The following is a 23,685-nucleotide window of genomic DNA, read 5'->3' as shown; positions in this document are numbered from 1 at the left end:
AGCCTGAGTCTGGGACAGGCACGTCACTACATTGCGGAGGGTGGAGGTAGCGGGGCGCTGAACACACAAGGACAGCACTTCCCGGTCGGATCGGCGCTCCGATAGTCGGGTCTGGCTGTCCACGTGCGGCGCACAGAGGGGAAACCGGAAGTGGGTGCACAGAGCAGGCGATGAGGGCTGGAAGTAGCTGTTTGCCAGCTTCTCCTGTCGTGTGTGTGGGGTGGTGATTCCCCATAGATATCTATAGGAGGGGGCTGTGTGCTGTCATCGTCGTCTGTCACACGGTATGATGTTCCTCGTAGATCGGGGTTTGTGTGTACCTGTATTACATGGGGGGGCTGTGTGATTTAATTCATGGTATACGGCTTGTTTTATGGGGAACCTTATTCCATCTACTTCACAGAAAGGAGAAAGGGCCCCATACCCTGGGTTCAGTGGGATCAAATAAGTGCCACAGAATAAAGCAGTATTAAAACCAAAAGCAAAAATGTAACTCATTGCACCTTGCCAATCATTAGAGCGCTTGTATTCTCGGCCATTTGAAGGCACAAGGTTACATCCACATGGCTGTAAACATTTTATGAGCAATTTGTTGTAGCACAAATGTTCCCGAGCAATGATCAGTAAATACTTGGATAAAACTGACTTTTTTCCCCCCAATCCGTGCATTTGGCATACAGTGAAGGAAATAAGTATTTGATCCCCTGCTGATTTTGAATGTTTGCCCACTCACAAAGAAATGATCAGTCTAAAAATGGAATGGTAGGTGTATTATAACACTGAGAGACAAAATAGCAACAAAAAATTCAAAAGAAATGCATGTCTAACAAATTATGCACTGATTTGCATGTTCATGAGGGAAATAAGTATTTGATCCCCTTCACAAAACATGACTTAGTGTTTGGTGGCAAATCCCTTGTTGGTAATCACAGAGGTCAGACGTTTCCTGTAGTTGGCCACCAGGTTTGCACACATCTCAGGAGGGATTTTAGCCCACTCCTCTTGGCAGATCCTCTCCAAGTCATTAAGGTTTGGTGGCTGACGTTTGGCAACTCGAACTTTCAGCTCCCTCCACAGATTTTCAATCGGATTAAGGTCTGGAGACTGGCTAGGCCACTCCAGGACCTTAATGTGATTCTTCTTGAGCCACTCCTTTGTTGCCTTGCCCATGTGTTTTGGGTCACTGTCATGCTGGAACACCCATCCACGACACCTGAGAGCACAAGCAGATGTGACACATTCCCGGCATGTAAGTAATGTAGCTGCTTTTTGAAAACGTTAAAGCGGGGTTCCACCTGAAAGGGGATGTTTTGCTTTAATGCTTTGACCCCACTCCCCATTAAGGATTGGCACCTATGGGAAGTGGGTACCCGACTTTGACAGGTACCCGCTCCCGCTTCGATCGCCTAGGCGATCGGAAGTTGTCCTCCCTCCCTCCCCATAGTCTTCTGGGACAGGTCCCAGAAGGCTACAGGGCCATTCACGAAGTGCAGCACTTCTCGTGCATGCGCAGTGGGCACCCGGCTCTGAAGCTGCAAGCTGTCACAGCCGGGTGACCACACTAAAGATGCCAGGGAGAGAAGACAGCCGGTCAAACCAGTGGTGGTGAGGACACCGCTGGACCGAGGGACAGGTAAGTGGCTGTATTTTAAAAGTCAGCAGCTACAGATTTTTTTTTTCAGCTGAAACTCCGCTTTAAGGTCCAATTCACACAAGTGCGTTGATCTGCATTTTACCACAGCTGTAAAATGCAGCTCAATGGAAGGATATCTGAAAAACAATCATTTCCAATGTGTCCTATTGACATCCTACGCTATGTTGATGTTTGTTGTGCTAAAATGCAACATGTAAGCATTTTAGTGCAACGGATATAAGTATATGTCAACACAGTGCACAGGATATCTTGTGAAAATGCAGTATGCTTTAACACGCGTTAAAATGCATGTCAACTGCTGTCAACGTAACACTAAAATGGATGGAAAAGTACATCCATTTTCCATACATTTTAGTGCAATTCAGTGAATTGGCCCTAAATGGACAGGTTTAGTTCTGCTTTACCGTTAAATTTACCGTTAAACCGTTAAATTCAAGGCACAATGTTAATAACAGTCACAGTTGCTTTTTCCTCACCTGCACTGTCAAGCCATCAGATGGCTGGCGTCATAACTGTTCACATGTTCAGTATCATGGTAACTGCAGACCAAACAGACGTACTATCCTTTACAGCTTTCTTTACTTCTACTTTACGGATGAATTCCAGGTAAAATTATTATTTTCCCATGCAGTGGGATTGTGCCCGGACTGCATGGGTTAAATGCTGCTTTTGTCTAGGGGCTCAGAAAGCAAAGATATACTTACGTAATCCACATATCCTCCGAGTGCAAGGCTGGTCTTTGCTGCTCCTGTCCCCACATGCTAGCGGTCTTATGAATGGGCTGTTCCTGACGTCATCACACCCATACACCAGCTCCGTACGAGAGGACAGCAGGAACAGTCCTGCATGTGGAAGGAGTGGGGTTTTCCGGAGAATCGGTTAAGTACAGCTTTTTCCTGAGCCCCTGGACAAAACGAGCACTTAACCCATGCAGTGCAGGCACAGCCCCGCTGCATGGGAAAATAACATTTTGACCAGACTTATGCTTTAAATCAACAGGTTTAACTCCACTATAAAGCAAGATACATTTGACCACTACATAGGGAATTTACTATATACTCAGTATAAATGATTGTCGTTCCTATTCTATCCTTATAACGCATAGATGCATCATCCAGTCATTCCCATATTGTATTGTTATTGCTCCTGGCTTAAATGATGATATTGTACAGATCATCCGTATCATATCATGACAACACTTGCTTTATTTTCAGATGGCAATGGCTTCTCTAGCCAGTAAGGATTCCTACCTGCAAAGTCTGGGCAGAAAGGTTTGTGCAAAAGAAGTTACAGAGCATCGCAAACGCAAAATAGGTGAGTCATTCCACCAAACATGAGTTCACATTGTCTGGGCCATTGTGAGCTCCCAACTACTGTGTCGGACATGGAACCCATTACAGTGGACAAGAGACTTTTCTTCATGTCAGTGCTGATACCTCAATGGTGGTGGAGATGGTTTAATTTTAAGGGGAATTATAGTTTATATCATGTGACGTTCAGGTAATACAGAACACTGGAACTCCCTATTTGTAATGTATATATTGTCATACAGTGGAATGTAAAGATAATGGCGGAGAAATCCTCACCTGAGCAGCCCATACATTACTCACTTCATTTATTAATTTAACCAACGAGTTGAATAGAAAAAAAAAAGACCTGATTTTTTTCCCCCGATCTATCTCTAGTGTGTGCTCCTACTGAACTTTTGTGTTCCTGTTTATCTGCACTCTTCTCTACAGCTCTTCAGAGTACAGAATTTACACATCATTTCTGAACTTTCAGAAAACAGTGGGCAGGGAGCTGCTTGGAGGGAAGGGACACACCCATCCCCTTTTTACCTCTTGGTATCAGGAAAAACATGTCAGAAGTGACTCACATGGATAGTAGAGGAGCCAGGTAGCAGATTTAGTGCTGTGGATAGAGACAAGTACACACTATAGAGGGATATGCTTTGTTTATATTTCATGTCTGAAGTTTACAACCACTTTAATATCAAACAGGACTGCTGCTAACCATTAACATACCAACATGCTTAGTCACAAAACTCAAGCAGTAATATCATACACCAGCCAAATAACCATTTCCCAACCAGTCCCCCCAGTGACAGGAGAGGATACACTCATACAAGGTTACACTCATTGGCCAGATGTTTTCTGCCAAAAGATTTGTCACCAATCCAGAGCTCAGGTGACTGAAGATCTGCCCAGCAGCTGAGGTATATCCTCCTAGCAGACAGCTTGTAACCTGAAACATAAAACAGATTCAGTAAAGCAGCCCCAGAGAGACATGGCCTTATTCACCACAGCCCTCTGTTAAGAATAGAATTCATTTAAAAACAAATTGGTTCTGGGGTGACAATCCTATGGGGCAGCTGCTTTTCTTTTTTTTTGTTTTTTTTGAGACCCTAACTGTTTGTCTTCTGACTAGTACATACAAGCACCTTTTCTGTCTTTAACGGTGCACATCTTCCCAATACACGCAGCTGTTCGGAGGGCTGCTCAACAAGCAACGTATCCCTCGGCAGAGAGCAGGACAGGCTAGACAATATAACACTGAACCCCAGCAGCGGCCACCCTAGGCCATTAATACTCTGTGCACAGTGCCCTCTTCCAAGTCCAGCTGAGCTCAGCTAGAGGAGACGAGAGCAGCCTGCAGTGGGAGAACGTCCTGCATACAAATGCAGTTTGAAGGGCCCAGAGTGGCTGCTGGGGGTCACATGATAGTAATGTCCTGTAGACAGCAGGACAAGGGGGATTAAAGCACCAGCAGTTTTTGTGGTGTGGCCAACAGCTACATGTGTAATGGGAGGATGTGCACCATTTAAAACAGGAGGCACACTAGTATGTGCTGTTTAAGAGCATATGTAATTGCATAGGGTGATTTGGGGGGAATCTTTCAAAGTTGGGGATATTAATGCTAATATGCCTCCCACAGCATATGCTGTTGATGGCACTGAGAAGCGTACTACTGGGAAGAAGAAAAAGCGGAATCGAAAGCCACAGAACCTCAGGCACGATGGCAGCATGCAGAGATTTCCTCCCAAAATGTCTAATCCTATCTTCCCAAAATCCCAGAGGCAAGGTAAGAAATTAAAAGAACTGTGCCAGGCCTCCCTCATCTCTCCCCTGTGACTGGTCTGAAACTTTTATTGAAGTGAACTTGTCATTGTGGAGTCTTTCTGGAAATGCTATCTTCCTGGCTGATCCAGATCACGCATGCTTTGAATGAGTGTCAGACGTGTCCGAATTCTATATACACTGCTCAAAAAAAATTAAAGGAACGCTTTTTAATTTGAGTATAGCATCAAGTTAGTTAAACTCCTGGGATTTTGATCTGGTCTGTTTAGTAGTTGAGGGGGTTTTTAATCAGTTTCAGCTGCTTTGGTGTTAATGAAATTAACAACAGGTGCACTAGATGGGCAACAATGAGATGACCCCCAAAACAGGAATGGTTTTACAGGTGGAGGCCACTGACATTTTTTTCCCTACTCATCTTTTATGACTGTTATTCACTAGTTTTGCATTTGGCTAGGGTCAGTGTCACTACTGAATTCAAAAAAAGGGGATTTGTGAAAAGAAATTCACAGAAAAAGCGGCTACATTATGAACAGAATGTGACACTCAGAAAAATTTCCAAAAATTATGCTTTATTACACATATATAAATATGACATATGGGCATTCGCCCTGGTTTACCATCACCTCAGTATGAGACAATACACACAGACCTAAAACCATATAAAATGACACCAAGACCGGTCTAAATGCATGTGCAACAGAAAAAATGACTACAAGAGTCTAATGTCCCTGTAGCACAGACACATAGGTGAACACTTCCCAAAAGAGGTGTATCCAAAAATTATACCATAGGCATACCATAATATTGAATATTATAAATAGAACAATACCATTATGGTGAATCCCAATCAGGGAATCCAAAAATTGTACTATGGATATAAATATCACATGTATGCAATGCAGCAAGCACAATATGCGTCAAAAAGAGAACAACAAGCCTCAGGCCTGTATGGAGGGAGACATGAATGTCAAATATGTGATGCAATACATTCCTGTGCCGGCACAAGTGGTTGGGGCCCATTCATCTGTAATATAAACAGCTGTATCCTAAAGCTCTTGAATGAACATATGCCCCATTTATTCCCAGGGTGGAAGAAAAGATGCAAAAAGCAGCACTCTGCTTGAAATGGTATCTTCACCACTATATGTGGACTACACTCCACCTTTCGTAGGAAAAACAGGACACATCCCAAAAGATCTTCTGCCTGTTGAAATGTATGTGGTATATCCTGTATCCTATACAAAGCACCATGATGTCCCCATCCTGTAGTGAGACAAATAATATGTGGGAAGTCACTGACAGAGTTTACACTCAATAAGATATATAGGTCATATAGATCACAGAGGACCATATATCTAATGTCCTGTAACAGTCCACTCACCACCTGTGCTGTGGGTATTAGGAATGAAAGAGATGTCCTTCATGGGTACTGCCATATACGGCCACAGAGGCCAAGGAACCACCGCTGACATCCGCCGATATACCGCGGGTTCCAGCCCCTTCTTGGCGCTTGTGCTGCTCACACTTGCCTCATGGCATGTGAAGATGGCTTCCTCCTTATGGGTCAGCGTGCGTTCCACCTAATGCGCATGACCGGAAGTGACGTATCTGACGTATGACGTCAACGCGTTTCGCCGATGGGCGTATCTCACTCAGCTTCGTCAGGACCAATGAAACAACTGCATTTCAATTTCCTATTTATAGTGGGTAAAGACCCACCCATTTATGCAAAAAAGCTAACCTGCAATTGTTCCTAATGGAAGAAAAAAAGGGGGCTAAATACTTAGCACAGCTGCTGGTCTTTGTTGAATATAATTAAAAAGACAGACGGCTGGAGACACCAGAGAGGGGAGAGGCTTAGCAATTTTAACAATACATATATTGATCAAAAGATCATGAATTAAATATACCAATCAATTAAAACTTTTATCACATTTTAACCAGAAGATGGCGATATAAATCAGAGAATCAACAATTCTATTCATTGAATCAGGTTTTTTAGGAGACAATATAAATTACCAGTTACCAAAAGACACCACAAGATGGCAATATAACCTGAGAGTTCTCATAAGGGTCATTACAGCAAAAATACCCCAATTCTCAGGCATCCATCCTATGGTGTGGTTATTATTCAAAGAGAGGAGGTACTAAAGGACAATTAACCAGACAATCAATCCTTCTACATTTTTTATATATACCATAAGATCATCCATACTTTTGTTAATATTCCCAATATATATAGGTTTATTTTGGGGTTATTTAATCTAAAGTCCAACCCTTTATAAAGACAAAAAAATGCCGTAAATTGCCCACCGCATGGCGATAAACAGGTATATAGTCCTATAAACCTATTTTTCCAAAAACACTTGGAGATCACATTCCACATTTAACCCCTTGGGGTACAGTGTATCAAGTTTATATATCCAATGTTTCTCCTTTTTAAGCAGTTCTCTGTCAAAATCACCTCTCCTTTGTGGGAAGTGCAGTGCATAGAAACCTTTTACTTTTGTACCGTCCAGTTTACCTCCATGATATTTGGCGTAATGTTGGGCAAGATTACTGTCAGGGTCATTTGATCTAATATCTCTAAGATGTTCACCTATTCGTACTTTGAGTTGTCTTTTAGTCTTACCAACATACATCTTTTTACAGGGACAGGTTAAGATATATAATACTCTCACTGTGGAGCAGTTTATGAGACTCTGAATCTTATAGTGAGTGTTATTTCCTGAGTCATAAAAGGAATCCGTACGATCCACATATTTGCAGATTTGACATTTTCCACATTTAAACATCCCCTTGGTACGTGATTTTAACCATGTTGTTTGTTTTAATGGTTGATAATCTGAATGGATAAGGAGGTCACCAAGATTTTTTGCTCTTCTTGCTACCATTTGGGGGCGCTCACCTACAATCTTACTCAACCTAGGGCATTGAGTTAGAATCTTCCAATGTTTTTCTAATATCAATTTTACATCTTGCCATTGGGCTCCAAATTGGGTTATCATTCTAACAGGTTGATCACTCGGTTTAGCCTTTACATCCTTTTTAGGAGATAATAAGTCCTCACGGTCAGTTTGATATGCCCGTCTCCGAGCATTTCTAATTTGGGAGTGAGAATATCCCCTTTCTCTAAATCTTCTATAGAGGTCCTGAGCCTCCATTCTAAAGTCATTGATGTTTGAGCAATTTCTCCGACATCTCAAAAACTGTCCCACTGGAATCCCTGAAATCAGTGAACGTGGATGATAGCTTCTTGCCTCTAGTAGGGTGTTGGCAGCAGTAGGTTTTCTATATGTCTTTGTAAGGAGTCTTCCATTCTCAAGTCTAATCTCCAGATCCAGAAAAGAAATACATCTTTCATCAAATATATACGTGAGTCCAATGTTGAAGGAGTTCTGATTTAACTCTCCCAAAAATAGTTTTAATTCCTCAGATGTTCCTCGCCACACAAGGAACACATCATCTATATATCTTAACCAGATCTGGACATTAGCAAGAAATCTTGGTGATCTGAAGACAACCTGCTCCTCCCAAAACCCCAAGTGGAGACATGCGTAGGCCGGAGCCCACGGTGCTCCCATACTGGTACCTCTAGTTTGTTGATAAAAGGTATTGTTAAATTGAAAAAAGTTATGTTTTAATGCAAACTCCAATAACTCACTAATAAATTCGTTCTGTCCTCCCAAAGTAGGATATGTTTTTTCAAGAAAATAGGAGACTGATCTCACACCACACTCATGTGGGATAGAGGTGTAAAGTGATTCCACATCTATTCCCACCAGAATGGAGTTATCATTAATGATCATGTTTTCAATCTTAGCCAACACATCTTTAGTATCCCTTACATAGGAGGGGAGATTAGGAACCATATCTTTAAGGAACAAGTCTATATATTTCCCTGTTTTATCTAGGGGACCATTAATGGCTGAAACAATAGGTCTACCTGGAGGATTTTCTTGATTTTTATGTATTTTAGGGATAATGTAAAAAGTAGGGTGATTAAATTCTTCAGTTCTCAGATAGTCATATTCTTTTTTAGTTAACAAACCCACTTCTTTTCCTAGTATTAAGATGGAATTTAGTTTTTTTACCACCATATGGAAAGGATTCGCAGTCCCTTTCCTATATGTGGATGAATCACTTAATAAGCGCTTCACCTCCCTGACATAGTGTCACTACTGGTAGCATGAGGCGACAACTGGACCCTACAGAGGTTGCACAGGCAGTCCAGCTCCTCCAGGACGACACATCAATATGTGTCATCGCCAGAATGTTTGATGTGTCTCCCAGCACAGTCTCAAGAGCATGGAGGAGATTCCATTAGACAGGCAGTTACTCTAGGAGAGCTGGACAGGGTCGTAGAAGGTCCTTAGCCCATCAGCAGGACCGGTATCTGCTTCTTTTGTGCAAGGAGGAACAGGATGAGCACTGCCAGAGCCCTTCAAAATGACCTCCAGCAGGCCACTTGTGTGAATGTCTCTGATCAAACAATCAGAAACAGAGTTCATGAGGGTGGCCTGAGGGCCCAACGTCCTCTAGTGGGCCCTGTGCTCACTGTCCGGCACCATAGAGCTCGATTGATATTTGCCATTGAACACCAGAATTGGCAGGTCTGCTACTGGCACCCTGTGCTTTTCAGAGATGAGAGCAGGTTCACCCTGAGCACGTGACAGACGTGAAATAGTCTGGAGAAGCCATGGAGAATGTTATGCTGCCTGTAACGTAATTCAGCATGACCGTTTTGGTGGCGGGTCAGTGATGGTCTGGGGAGGCATATCCATGGAGGGTCACACAGACCTCTACAGACTAGACAATGGCATCTTGACTGCCATTAGGTATCGGGATGAAATCCTTGGACCCATTGTCAGACCCTATGCTGGTGCTCAGACTGTCCAGGAGCTCAGTGATGCCCTGGTCCAGATCTAGGGGAAATACCCCAGGACACCATCCATAGTCTCATTAGGAGCATGCCCCGACGTTGTCAGGCATGCATACAAGCACGTGGGGGGCCATACAAACTACTGAATACCATTTTGAGTTGTTGCAATGAAATTCCAGCAAAATGGACTAGCCTGCTGCATCATTTTTTTACGTTTGATTTTCGGGGTGTCTTTGAATTCAGTCCTCTGTAGGTTGATGATTTTCATTTCCATTAACCGATGGGACATCATTACATTCCTAACACATTACCCAGTCCATATCAGTATAGATATCCAGCATGATATTTTTCCTCATTGAGATCTGATGTGTTTTCAAAGTGTTCCTTTCTTTTTTTTGAGAAGTGTATGTCTGAAAAAGTAGATGTACATTTTATTCTACTTTGTTTTAGCATAATCCCATCCCATTTAACAATGACAAGTAATAATTCTGTACATACAAACTTCAAAGAACAATTTTACACTATACAAAATATAGACTAAAACCGGCAATCTGAGAAATAATTTACATTTCTTTTAAACATTGTTCGTACAAGTACCTTAAGTCTTTTTGTTAGCTTGCTATAATCCCCTGAACATCACTTTGTTGCGTATGTCTGATAGAGAAAAGTGAAGTCTTTTACCTGGTAAGGCTGTTTAGCAGGGGTCCCTATATCACAAGACTGGCTAAATAGATTAAAATGACCTGAGTTGTGTTTGAAATAAATGTAAAACTCTTCAATTACAGGGCTCTCCCTGTCGTTTGCATTTTTTGTGGTTAAAAAAATATCTGAAGCCAAACATATATAAATATTATAGTATGGAAGGGTTAAACCTACTGCTCTCAGTGTCCCATTGCAGAGTTTTGCATTTATATCTCTCTCTCCAGCACACCAGATGTAAGGAAATCTGTCTAAAGTGAGGAAAATGTTCTATCAGACAGTTGTCACGGCAGAAAGTGTCCCCATTGATAGATTTCTCATTAATTCCTCTTTCAGTGACAACTCAAAAATGTGGATGTTCCCTTACTGGGATAGATAAATAGGGTGAGTCCCTCTAGAAGGAATTCATATACCGAGAAAAAAACTGACATACTTGATGACCCTTACCTACCCAGTCCAAAAGAAAAGGATTTGCTTCAGATACACTGTCAACTTGCCTATTCAGGTTAGGTTCAGCGGACCTTGTGAGAAGTGCTTTCACTTTGATGACAGTCACTCTATAAGAGATAATGTTATGCATTATCTGCAATCCACATTTGTTGGTTTGGAAAATATTTGCGGATTCCCTATAGTTCTGAGCTTTAGACGATTATGACCCAGTGAGGGGGAACTGCCTGGGGTGGTATTAATGTTCTGATTGGGCTTTTAAGAAGCCCTTTGTGTATTGCCATCTGAGGAATCTATCAGGCATTGAAATGACAGAACTCTGGTGTTTTAGTTGCATCTGTCATGCAATTTTTATTCATACTTGTTTTTCCTTTGTAGATACCCCTCTGAGCTCCTTTTCCACAGTGAATATATTAAAGAAACGATTACATGAGAAGATTGAGGAGTCACGTGGACAGGTGAAGGCACAGTACAGACTTCATACATATAATATTATATAAGGGTTACTATATGGAAAATGACAGGATTCATTTTAATGCTGTAGGCTTCAGTTTTTTGCTTCCTTTAGGGGTAATCACAGAATCCCAACACTCTGATATTGCAAGAGCTTACCATGGACCACACAGGTAAAATTTCCCTAGTGCAGACACTACTGAGAATCTAAAGCCGTCCCCACTCCATCCAAAGCAAAAGTTTTGGCTGTAGTTTTACTTTAAAGGATAAGTTCACCTTTGGGAACATGTTACATGTTTCACCTGTCTTTAGAGTGGAATGTGTAACATAATCACACTGCTACAGCCGCTGCCAGCTATCCTCTTTCCCTGTGATGGCAGTACAGGGAGAAGTTCCCTGTACTAGCTGTCACTTTTTGAAAACAGCACTCCATTTTCAATTAACTACTACGGAGATGTTGATCAATGTGGTAGTTCACGGAGTCACGTTGTCACTGTAAAACTGTCTGCCCATATGTGCGGCACACAGTCTGCAGGAGACCTGCATGCCACCATAAAAAAATCGTAAATGCACATTTTTTTTTTTACCTGCAAAACAATGTGCATTTATTTATTTTAAATAAACCTATCCTTTTAAGCCTTTGAGTAATTTTTACTTTTTTTTTTTTTGCACACATTTTAAAAAAAATTATTTTAGTCCTTAAGATTAGTTGAAAACCCCAATCAATATGTTTTCTCAAAAGAGAGATCCCGGAGAATAAAATATTGGTAGTTCCAATTTTTTATGTCTTCCAATATTTGTGCAACTGGTCATCAAGCTAAAGTTAATTTTAGAACGCAAAACACAATATGTTACGCAATTTTCTGCTAAAATATAAAAAGGTGTGGTTATGCCGATTTAAATAGTCGACCTAAATTTGCGCATCCCCATGAAAAAGCAACACATTTTGGTACCATAAGCTTTAAAAAGTTCTTACAGGTCATCAATTTTAGAGTTAACTCTGAATAATGGCCCCAGAATTCTTGTTCTCATACCTGCATGTGCAGTAATAGGTAACAAGTGAAGTGCAATTGACATTTTCATACTTAGATGCTCCCGATGCTTGTTTATATTTGTGTGCACGTGGGGGTGGGTGCCCGCCCGCAATTTGTTTTTATTGAGAGTGGGGGGGGGGGGATATTTATTTACTTTTTTAGGCTGTCTGTCCTTTATTTTCACCTGGTGATCCAGAGAGTAAATCTGTTTTTCAAAAGAGCAAGCTATCAAGCTGAATATATCAGTTGAAGTGATGAGACAATCCATTTTACACTTACAATTATAAGCTTTTATTTATTCATATTAAACCTTTGTCCCAAAAGGAAAACATTGTTTGCTGTAATTGCTTATAATGTATTAGCAGGAGTTTGGCTTCTATATGTTACTGTATTTAAATCTGCTACTTCTAACACTCCCCTATCCCAAGATTAACAATGCTGCTGTTTAAAGGTGCCCCCTATGCTGATTCATCCAGAGTGAGGGCACACTAATACAGGAGGTATGTTATTGACTAGATCACCAGGTGAAAATAGAAAGAAAATTGATGCAGCCACCACATCTAATGATTGGTAAGGTGCAGTATATTACATTTTTGGTTTTGAGTTTGATACCGCTTTAATTAGTTTTCTTCATTTTAGTTTTGTAGTCTTCAATCAACCTTCAATCGTCTTAAAAGAAAAAAAAAAAATAGAAGCAGTGCATCCTGATTGGTGTAACCTTGGTAATAGCCTGGGAACCAGACCTGGACCCTGCACAGTGGGGATAGCCTGTAATGTTTCTTTAGGCACTGGATCCTGCTTGGCACTGAATGCAGTGCATGTAGTTAGTCAAACGGTGTGATACAGGTCCAATGGCATGGTCCATTTATGTAGTTCCCAGACCCTGAAAACCCCTCCGGGGTATGCCCACCACGATGGGCAAAGCCTGGACCCAAATAGTAACCAGTGACCTGCATAGTTAAGACATGTTTATCCTGTTATTAGGCTGATGCTGTAGCCCTTACAGCAATTATGAGAATTCATGTCTACATAATTTGCAGTACACTTTGTTTACTGAATAGTAGTCCACTTGTGTAAAAACCAGGAAAGCTTTTGAGTTTATTCACTTAAACTTTTCCACCATTCAGAGCTTGGTGTCAGGTGGATGACTAGGTGTTAAATTACACCATAGATCGCTCTATTACTACCATTTCCATCCAAGCACTTTCTGCCGCCTGCTTGCCACAAGGACTTTGCTACAGAATCCTTGACAATCTGATTTGCTGTGTATTTATCTCCAGCCATGCTTACCCCATTTCAGCAGCCTACTCTGAGTACCCCGCAAGGGAATCCCCTTATTGATGGCAAGGAAACTGCAGCAAAAAGAAAACACTCGCTCTGCCCAAGGTTTGCAATACAATCAAACTGCTCAGAGTGACAATGCTTGCACCAGAGCAGAACCCCATTTTAATACTCTCTGCGCCAGACTCTAGTTCTGTCTCTGGCATGCAACAATCGGCTCCTTCATCCCCAATTTCCCTAGCTGAGTTGGAAGTGAATCTGTCTGCTCTAGAAGAGGAAGAAAAAGAGGAGGCTGCAGAGGACATTTAGTTATTTCTAGAGGACGATGTGGAAGGTTTCTCACCTCAAGGATCTTATATATCTGATACCCTGGCTACACTCAAAATGCTTGCCGGTATAGACATGCTTGCTTCTGTTGTGCATAATAGCTTTGGCCTAGTTACACTTGCATATACTTGGTCTTCCCATCCCAAGACATTTCACTGTTCTTGAGCAAACAGATTGGTCTTTTCTATTTCAATTTGAGAACTAGTGAAATGATTTTCACTCTTTCGAAAATCATTGTAGAGTGGAAAAATAATTTACTAAAAAGTAGCCTGTTCCGAAAGTAGACCCTGTCATTTTCAGTCTTAAACATATGGCTGTGCCCATAGAAGATATTCCATCATTTAAAGATTCTACAGACAGAAAATTTGTCAAAACACAATTCAATCAGCACAACCCCTATCACCACCTTTAAATAACAAAATACATGCTTTGCTGCTTATTCAGATACTGTGTAAGTGATTTCACAACACCTCTTTCAGATAGTACAGCAAATATAGTGTAGGTCACCAATAATATACTTATAAAATCTCTGGTGACTGTTACAACATACCACTGTGCTGTATGTGACACATACAATTTTGTCAATCCTCTTCTTGTGCCAAAAGTGCCTCCGCTAAACAGGTGAAAAACTTGCTCACCTCACTTTTAAGACCTCATAAGTGAGTCAAAATATGCTCGTCACTCCATAATGCAAACAGCCGTGTGTAGCTGAAGGATCTTTCTCCACTACTCCTCTCGACATAAAGCAGATCTGCCTTCCCCTGCTTTCACATGTTGTACATTATGAAAACCAAAAACAGAAAAGCAGAACCATAGTGCTCTCTATTTATAAAAAAACTTTATTTGCACCCAGACTAAAAAACACTCACAAGATAAGAAAAACATTCAAGCTGAAAATTATCACTGTCTCGGCTCACCACTGCTATATCCTGGATTATTGCCTAAATGATGTCATGGACTCGGCTTCTCCCATCTATACACATAATGCCTCATTATTGGGCTTCCTCAGTAGGCCCTACTGAGTTTGGTTTGTTTTCAAGCATGTTTACTACTTGTAAAAATATGTAAATACTTAAAGTGATCTATATACAGCTGTCACATGACCCAGCTCTTTCCCAGTCTGTCTGTAGGGAACCAGTAGCAGGAGGAGCTTCTAGTCCTCTGCTGTTGGTCACATGTTAAAAAAAAAAATGCTTATGGGATACAGAATAAAAATACCTGTTTTCAAATTCATATACCAACATATATTTAAAATCTGTTTATTTTTTACAATAACATGGTGTGGATGGATTTCTGACAGTCACAGGCTGCGTCGCTCCCCTCCAGCCTGTGTCTTAGAATAACAGGGAGCTGAAGCCTTCATCAGTTTACATCTAATATCCCATCCCCATTGTATATAGCTGGTTAGTGGGAATGGATGAGGAGGGAGGGAGTCGGTTGTCATTTTCCACTGTGTATACACCCACATGTGTGACTTTATAGTCAGATGGGCTTCTCAAATGTGATAAGGAGGAAATGCTCAGCATAGAAACTCACTGAAACCTGAGCATGTGCAGTTGCTGCCAACACTGCTGTGCAAAATCCCCAACTGCATTGGGGACATGGACAGAAAGAGGAGATAGAGAACAGTAGGATCAACCAGGATTTTTGCAAAATACAGAAAACAAATCCCTCTGAATTAGTATGAACAGCATGTAATAAAGCATTTGATGGTTTTGTTTTTTTCTTATGATGTGGGTTTAGTGACATTTTATAGCGGTATTAAATACAAAAACAATATGTTGAAGGATCAACAACAAACAGTGAGCGCTTTAGAGAGGGAAGCAGCTAGCACAAAATTGGTGACAAGCCATAAAATAAAGTAAATGAGTGCAGTGCTTAAATAAGGTAAATATGTGATGTAAATGAATATATATTGATTGAATTTGTGAATTTATCAGTGGAAAAACTTACTGAAATCTAAAATTACCACTGTAAAGTGAATAAAACCATTAGTGATTAAAAACAAAGTACTCAGTCCGAAAAGAATGCCCAAAAATAAAAAATGAACACTTCATATACAGTTAGGTCCATATATATTTGGACACAGGCACAATTTTAGTTTTTTCAGGTATTTACCAAAACATATTCAAGCTATAGTTCTATAATGGATATGGGCCGAAAGTGCACACTCTCAGGTTTAATTTGAGGGTATGTACATCCAAATTGGAGGAAGGGTTTAGGAATTGCAGCTCTTAAGAGTAGCCATTCCCGCCTGTTCAAGGGACCAAAAGTAATTGGAAAATTGAATCAAAAGCTGTTTCATGGCCAGGTGTGGGCTACTCCTTTGTTATTTCTTCATCAAATAAGCAAGTAAAAGGTCTGGAGTTGATTCTAAGTGTGGTATTTGCATTTGGAATCTATTGCTATGAACCTACATCATGCATTCAAAGGAGCTGTCCATGCAAGTGAAACAGGCCGTTGTAAGGCTTCAAAAACAAAACAAATATATCAGAGAGATAGTGGCAACATTAGGAGTGGCCAAATCAACGGTTTGGTACACTCTGAGGAAAGAAGAACGCACTGGTGAGCTCAGCAACATAAAAAGGCATGGACATCCATGGAAGACAACAGTGGTGGATGATTGCAGGATCCTCTGTATAGTAAAAAAAAAAAACCCACTCACAACATCCAGACAAGTGAAGGGCACTTTTCAAGAGGTGGGCGTATCATTATCAAAGTCTACAACCAAGAGATGACTTCACGAGAGCAAATACAGAGGGTTCACCACAAGGTGCAAACCATTTATAAGCCTGGAGAATAGAAAAGCCAGATTAAACTTTGCCAAAAAACATCTAAAAAAAGCCAGACCAGTTCTGGAAAAGCATTCTTTGGATGAATGAAACTAAGATTAATCTATACCAGAATGACTGGAATTAAAAAGCGTGGAGAAGGCTTGGAACAGCTCATGATCCAAAGCACACAACGTCATCTGTAAAACATGGTGGAGGCAGTGTGATGGTATGGGCATATTGGCTTCAAGTGGCACTGGGTCATTGGTATTTATTGATGTGACAGAAGCAGATGGATGAATTCTGCTTAGAGAGATACGATCAGCCCAGATTCAGCCAAATGCAGCAAAGTTGATTGGACGGCGCTTCACAGTACAGATGGACAATGATCCAAAACACACTGCAAAAGCAACCAAGGAGCTTTTGAAGGAAAAGAAGTGGAATATTCTGCAATGGCCGAGTCAATCACCTGATCTCAACCCAAATGAGCATGCATTTCACTTGCTGAAGGCAAAACTAAAGGCAGAAAGACCCACAAACAAAGAACTGAAGACCGCTGCAGTTAGAGCCTGGCAAAGCATCAGAAAGGAGGTAACCCAGTCTTTGGTAATGTCCATGGGTTCCAGACTTCAGGAAGTCATTGCCAGTAAAGGATTCTCCGCAAAATATTAAAACAAACATTTTAATTATGATTATATTCATTTTTCCAATTACATTTGAGCCCCTGAAAATGCAGGAACTGTGTATAAAAAATGGTTAAAGTTCCTGAAATTTGTACTTGATATTTATGTTCAACCCCTTGAATTAAAGCTGAAAGTCTGCACTTCAAATTAATTTGGATTGTTAAATTTTTATTTATTATGGTGGCATACAGAGCCAAAAGTATGAAAATTGTGCCTGTGTCTAAATATACATGGACCTAACTATATAAGAATTCATCTGTGCAGATGGTCAAATGGTGAAATCTCCTTGCATAAATCCACCACCACTATGCACTCACTAGAAGACAATATAATTGTGTCCAATGTGTGCTGCAACCCTCCACAGAATGCTCATTTTCCAGGTAATGCCACAGACTGCCAATGATCCTATGAAAAGTAGCTCACCACACAGAGCCCAAAATTAATTTCATAGTGTAGTAAATTTATTAAGAGCCAAATGCAATTAAACGTGGAAAAACAAACTGCCAGTATTCAGACTTACTAAGATGAAGCCTTACGTGACGTCAGCACGTACAGCTCCTCCCTGCACATTTTGTGCACCAGCACGTCTTCAGGGGATGTGTATATCGCTGTTGTCGTGTGTAGCCTCCTTAAATAGCCTGCAAGCGTCGCGGGAACTAGCGCATTCCATGTTGTCGTGGATCAAAAAGCTTGCGCCATAAAACAATAGTTCAAAACAAAAGACATTACCAAAATAACGGACTGAAAAAAACAGTTATAGAACAGTTATGTTTATTCTTTAGGTTTTTGAAGCTAATCAAGATTGATTAACCACTATCAGAAGACGCCAAAGGAGAAACATTATATATTAAAAAATTCATGCCAAATAACAAGCAGTCCATTTAAAGAAAAAACCCACTCAGTCCTATACTGATGTTCAATTAATATAACAAACATCACAAATTTATTCTAACAAACCAAGCCATAAAGGATAAATCAAAACAAAAATATACATATTAACCACTTGCCCTTCAGAGGATTTATCCCCCTTCCAGACCAGGCCATTTTTTGCAATACGGCGCTGCGTTACTTTAACTGACAATTGCGCGGTCATGCAACGCTGCACCCAAACTGCATTTTTTACTTTTTGTGCTATAAATAAAAAAATACCCACAATTTCGAGAAACAATATATTTGACTTTTTGCTATTAAACGTGTCCAATAAATTTTTTAAAAAAAAATCAAATTTAGGCCACAAATGTATTCTGCTACATGTCTTTGCTGAAAAAGACATTCCAATACGTGTAAATTAATTGGTTTACCTGAAACTTATAGCGTTTACAAAGGGCGATATACATACTGGAATTAAGAAAAAAAAAATATATTTTTTTTACTAGTAATGGCGGTGATCAGCAACTTATAGCGTAACTGCGACGGGCATTCTGACACTGGGAGGAACTGACTTGGTGTCCCTGACATCCCCAGTGACACCAATACAGTGATCAGATGCATTTATTACAGGGAAAAAAACCTTTTAATTCAGCAAACAACGTTATCTCTTTAGGCGGATTGACTACATTGGGGGTCAAATTGTCTCAAGGTGGGTGCCCTACGGAAAACTCTTTCCGGTTTCTTGGGTAATAAGCTGGCAAAAATTGGATCCCCTTTTAAAATCCCCCATTGTTTCCTAATGATGTTCTTAACCTGTGTATGTTGGATGGAAAAATTAGTTCTAAAAAGGGGCAAAACCATAGGATCATGTGACCTGTCTGACTGTAAGGTTATCAGACTCTCTATCCATAGTGGCTACTTGTTGGATTAAATTATAAAGAGTACTTAAATCATATCCTTTTTTTACAAACCTACTTTTCAGAATCTCTGTGCATAATAATCTCCTAAATCATATCAATTCCACTTCATCCTCATGAATTGGCTTTTGGGTATATTATCGAGCCACAGGAGGTGATGGCAGCGGTCAATGGAAATATAACTGTTCTTATCTGTTGGTTTAAAAAAGATTTGGTGATGATTTTAGTGCCATCATTAACCAATGTTATGGTCTAAAAAATTAATTTCTTGAAGGCTATAGGTGTGTGACAATTTAATAAGATTATTTTTCAAAGTCACAAAGAAATTGAGAGACTCCTCACTCCCCTGCCACAGGAGCAAGACGTCATCAATGTACCGCCGGTAGAAAATAAGTTCCAGCCAATCTCTAGAATAGATGATGTCCTCTACCCATCTAGCCATAAACAAATTCACCAAACTGGGAGAAATTTTTTCTCCCGTGGCAACACCCCTGGTTTGTAGATAGAACCTCTTGTTGAACTAGAAATAGTTATAGGTCTTGGTAAAGTCGAGTAGTTCTAAGATAAATAACACTTGCACCTCAGGGATATCGGTTTCATTTAAGTAATATTCCACAGCCTCCATACCATCACTATGCCCAATATTGCTACGTATGGAGGCGACATCTACCATTACCAAAAAGGTAAAGGAATTCACTGCGATGTTACTCACATCTCTTAAAACCTGTTTGGTATCCCTCAAAAAAGTGGGTGCACCAAAAACCAACGGTTGAAGAATAAAATCTATGTACTCCGGTACCGTGAAGAAAAGAGAGCCAATACTGCTTATAATTGGTCTTCCAGGGGGATGTGACTGATTCTTATGAATCTTGGGGAGACAATACATGATAGGCAACCGGGCTGCTGAAAACAAAAATCTTTCTTCTTATTTAACCGCTTCTCAACCGTGCTAAAGACGAAAGACGGCTACAGCACGGTTATCCAGTTCTGGGAGGGCGTCCTTGGACGTCCTCCCAGAACGCGCCCCCAGCGGCGTGCACCCAGTACTGTCGGTGATCGCTGTGTCCTACGGACATAGCTGATCACGTAATTAGGTAAAAGGCCAATCACAGCGGCCTTTTACCATGTGATCAGCTATGTCCAATGTCAACAGATCACAGTGTATATACAGTTGCCGGTTATCGCTGCACTTTCCTCACGCTGTCATAACCGGCAAATGTGACAGGGGAAATCTCCACTAATAATCAGTGCCCGTCGGTGCCATCAGTCAATACTGCCCATCATTGCTGCATATCAGTGCTGCTTATCAGTGCAGCCTCATCAACACACATCAGTGTAGGGGAAAAATTACCTGTTTGCAAAATTTTATAATCGAAACAAAAAGGAAACTTTTCAAATTTTTTGCTCTTTTTTAATTTACAGTGCAAAAAAAAATCCCAGTGGAGATTAAATACCACCAAAAGAAGTGTGGGGGGGGGGAGATGGTGATGTCCCTTCCCGCTGCTCATAAAAAACAATTCAGCAACTGATTGGCCACTAGGAATGCTTTTACATGAAAGCCGACCTCCAGCTGAAGAAAACGATACCAGGATGATGCCTGTAGCTGCAGGCATCATCCAGGTATAACTACTCAAAGTCCAGAGATGTACCATTATATAGAACATGGGCATATGATGAATTGGGTCTATGGACTAATATGACCGTAATTCATTCTTTTTTGTAATGCCCATTTTGAGGGTTAGGCCCAAAAGAGTTTTACATTCAGAAACCGTGATAGGTTTCCAAGTGAATTGCTTGGCAAGAGCTGAATTTGGGTGGGCAGCAATGTGTTGTTGCATATAAATTGCCTTGGCCCACAATCAATTGAAACAAATCTTCCATGAAAAACAGCAGAGGGGCTAAACGCTAGTGCTTTCAGCGAAATGGGGCCAATTCTGCTAAGTCTCTGGTTTTTGGCGACACTATACAATGGAGGCACTAGTATAGTTCTGTACGTGATCAATATCTTGATCCGTACAAACACTATACTAGTAATGGTGGTGATCAGCAACCTAGAGCGTGATAGTGTGCAGGCAATCTAACGCTAGCTGACCCTGGCTGGGTGGGACGCTTACTGACCCTGACACTATTTGATATAGCTAGTGGCAGGAATACAGTGAAAAATTCTATACACGGACGCTGTACTAATGGCACTGCCTGGGTGATGGGGTGATCAAAGGGATAATAGAGGCGATCAAAGGGTTAAATGTGCTAATCTAATGTGTGTGTAAAATGTAGTGCTTTTACTCGGTGCCGTGTTCACTCTTCTCTCCCTGGACTGACTGGTAGGGGGTGCAGGTGTGTGCACATTCCAAATAGGAAGTGACTGTCAGGAATGGACTTGCCAATAACGGTGGGACTCACCTGCCTTGTGGGCTGCAGTACCAGGGCTGGCCAGCGGGTGCTCTCAGCAATCAGAGACTCACCCCTGCAGTCAGCCAAAACACCTGAAGCTGACTGCAGGGGTTGTATTTAAGGAATGGCCAGACTCACAGTCAGGGCCTTGGTGTGTGTTTTTCCATGGGCCCCTGTATCTTGTAACCTGCATTCCTGTTTCTGCCTGACTTGTTGCCGACCCTGCCTGATTCTGACCTCTGCTGACTTCTCCTGTTTGATCCCTGGCTTGTGACCCTGACCATTCTCTCCGCCTGCTCCTCCTGTACCTACGTGCCCGATAGTTATCGACCCGGCCTGCCTGACTACGTTGTGCTCTATATGTGTATGTACCTGTGTATCTATATCAGTTTAGGTTTGGGTTTGTTTCACCTTGTTGTATGTATTTGTGTTAGCTTGGGGTTTGGTGCACTGCGTTAATATTTGTATTGTTAGTCTCAAATTATATTATTTACTATATCTGAAGCCTAAGTTTCCCTGTGTCAGTCCACACACTTCTGGTCACACCCGCATCCCTGACAGTGACACAAGATTACATCACTTTGCTAAGAGCTGCTGCTTGCCTGCAAAATGAGGGTAAGCGGTTGGCAAGTAGTTAAGAAAAAAAAAATTCTCAATATGGTATAACTTTATTATTTTTAATACTTTTACTACTAACATTGTACTACTGTGGGGGGGGGAGGGTGATCAGGGTATTTTTTTCTTTTTTCACTTTGCTTTTCAGGAGAAATAAAGATAATTTCTCCTCCAATGCAAAGCTTGCTGTCATGAACCTAACTCATTCGTGAACTGTCATGAATGAGTTAAGTTTTGACAGCTCAGGATAGTGAACTGTGATTGGCTGGAGCTGGTCACATGGTACAGGGTGCTGTGATTGGCCCCATGTATCATGTGACAGCTTAGGGCCAATCGCAGCTCACTAGGAAGAGGAGAAAAGCTGTTATGAATGAAATTGATTCATAACAGCTTTGCTTACATTGTGATTGCATAGCGATCCCGTTCACCGAGATCTTGATTCCGCTGGACACAGCAGTCGCGAGGGGGGAGCACTGTGCGCCCGCAGCACCCCCCTGTGTTACTACAGCAAGAGCAACGTACGGGTACATCGCTTTGCCTATAGCTGCCGCCCTGCCGGACAATAATATTTAACAAGCTTTGCACATCAGTCTCTTGGCTATAACTGTGGAAACTGTAGAAACAGCACATGGGTGCTTCTATAACAGCCCTTAGTGAGTTTTCATATATTCAAGTTGCTTAGTCTCTCTTGTTCTTGCTATACAGAACCCTTCTACTCACTGATAACGACCATTAATAATCTAACTTTATTTTTTGCAGTTTTCCAACAAATCTCTTTCAACAGAAGAAATTGAGAAAAGACGCCAGAGGAGGAAACATGAGAGAGAGAGGAAGAAAAGAAAAAAGAAGGAGCTGAAACTTAAAGCCTTGCAGGAGACACAAGAGGGTGAGGCTATTGAAGTGGAGCAGACTGTAGAAGAAGATATTGAAGAGACGCATCTGGTCCCGCTAGTTTTCAACAAGGTGGAAGTCCATGATGAACCTCTCAATAAAATATTGCAGAAAAAGGAGAAGAAAGAAAGGGTGAAGGGGCATATAACGCCCATGACAGGCAAAAACTACAAACAGCTGCTGAATCGCCTAGAGGCGCGAAAGAGTAAGCTGGAAGAACTAAGGGCAAAAGACCAAGAGAAAGCCAAGGAATTTGAATCTAAAATTAAATGGACTAATGTGTTGTATAAAGCTGAAGGACTGAAGATCAAAGATGATGAAGGGATGTTAAAAACTGCTCTGAAGCGTAAGGAGAAGCAGCGGGAGCAGAGAAAAAAGCAGTGGGACAAGCGAATGGTGCAGACTACGGAGAGAATGCAACAGCGGCAGGAAAAGAGGAAACGCAACATCAAAAAGAAGAAAATGGCCAAAATAGAGAAAAAGAAGAGCAGAGCACGAAAGAAAGGGCGCATCATGCCCGAGGACTTGGCCAAAGCTAATATCAAGTGATTTTGTATTACAAGGGTTTTATGATGTCTTGTGTGTAAATAGTCCATACTATGTGATAAAGCACCGAGTTCAGAATGTTGGATTTTTTTTAAAGATGACTCTATGGTAAGCCCTGCTTTGGAAATAAATACAATTATAGAA

At 41.1% G+C, this 23,685-nt stretch overlaps 1 protein-coding gene across 2 annotated transcripts; it reads left to right on the top strand.

Moving 5' to 3' along the window:
- Positions 1-125: 125 nt before the first annotated feature.
- SURF6 (surfeit 6) lies at positions 126-23,685 on the top strand. Of its 2 annotated transcripts, none has more exons than XM_089685218.1 (5): positions 126-284; positions 2,869-2,968; positions 4,589-4,735; positions 11,138-11,217; positions 22,864-23,685. In XM_089685218.1, the coding sequence occupies exons 2-5, from the start codon at positions 2,869-2,871 to the stop codon at positions 23,542-23,544; spliced, it is 1,008 nt and encodes a 335-aa protein (XP_089541344.1). In that variant the 5' UTR covers positions 126-284; the 3' UTR covers positions 23,545-23,685. The 2 variants fall into 2 exon arrangements, with proteins under 2 accessions (XP_089541344.1, XP_089541343.1); XM_089685217.1 differs by lacking the exon at positions 126-284 and adding an exon at positions 1,121-1,249.

Source organism: Staurois parvus, unplaced genomic scaffold, assembly GCF_062004578.1.
Source record: "Staurois parvus isolate SC_StPar_1 unplaced genomic scaffold, SC_StPar_1.0 ptg000365l, whole genome shotgun sequence".
Lineage (NCBI taxonomy): Eukaryota > Metazoa > Chordata > Amphibia > Anura > Ranidae > Staurois > Staurois parvus.
Note: the sequence above shows the minus strand (reverse complement) of the source record. Positions and strands in the feature narration are given on the sequence as shown.

Excerpts from the sequence above, each read along its gene's own strand:
- SURF6 (XM_089685217.1), top strand. The coding sequence starts at position 1,169 with ATGTGTTTTGGGTCACTGTCATGCTGGAACACCCATCCACGACACCTG. Across the intron at positions 1,250-2,868 it reads ATGTGACACATTCCCGGCAT|ATGGCAATGGCTTCTCTAGC; the intron begins GTAAGTAATGTA and ends CTTTATTTTCAG. Across the intron at positions 2,969-4,588 it reads GCATCGCAAACGCAAAATAG|CATATGCTGTTGATGGCACT; the intron begins GTGAGTCATTCC and ends TGCCTCCCACAG.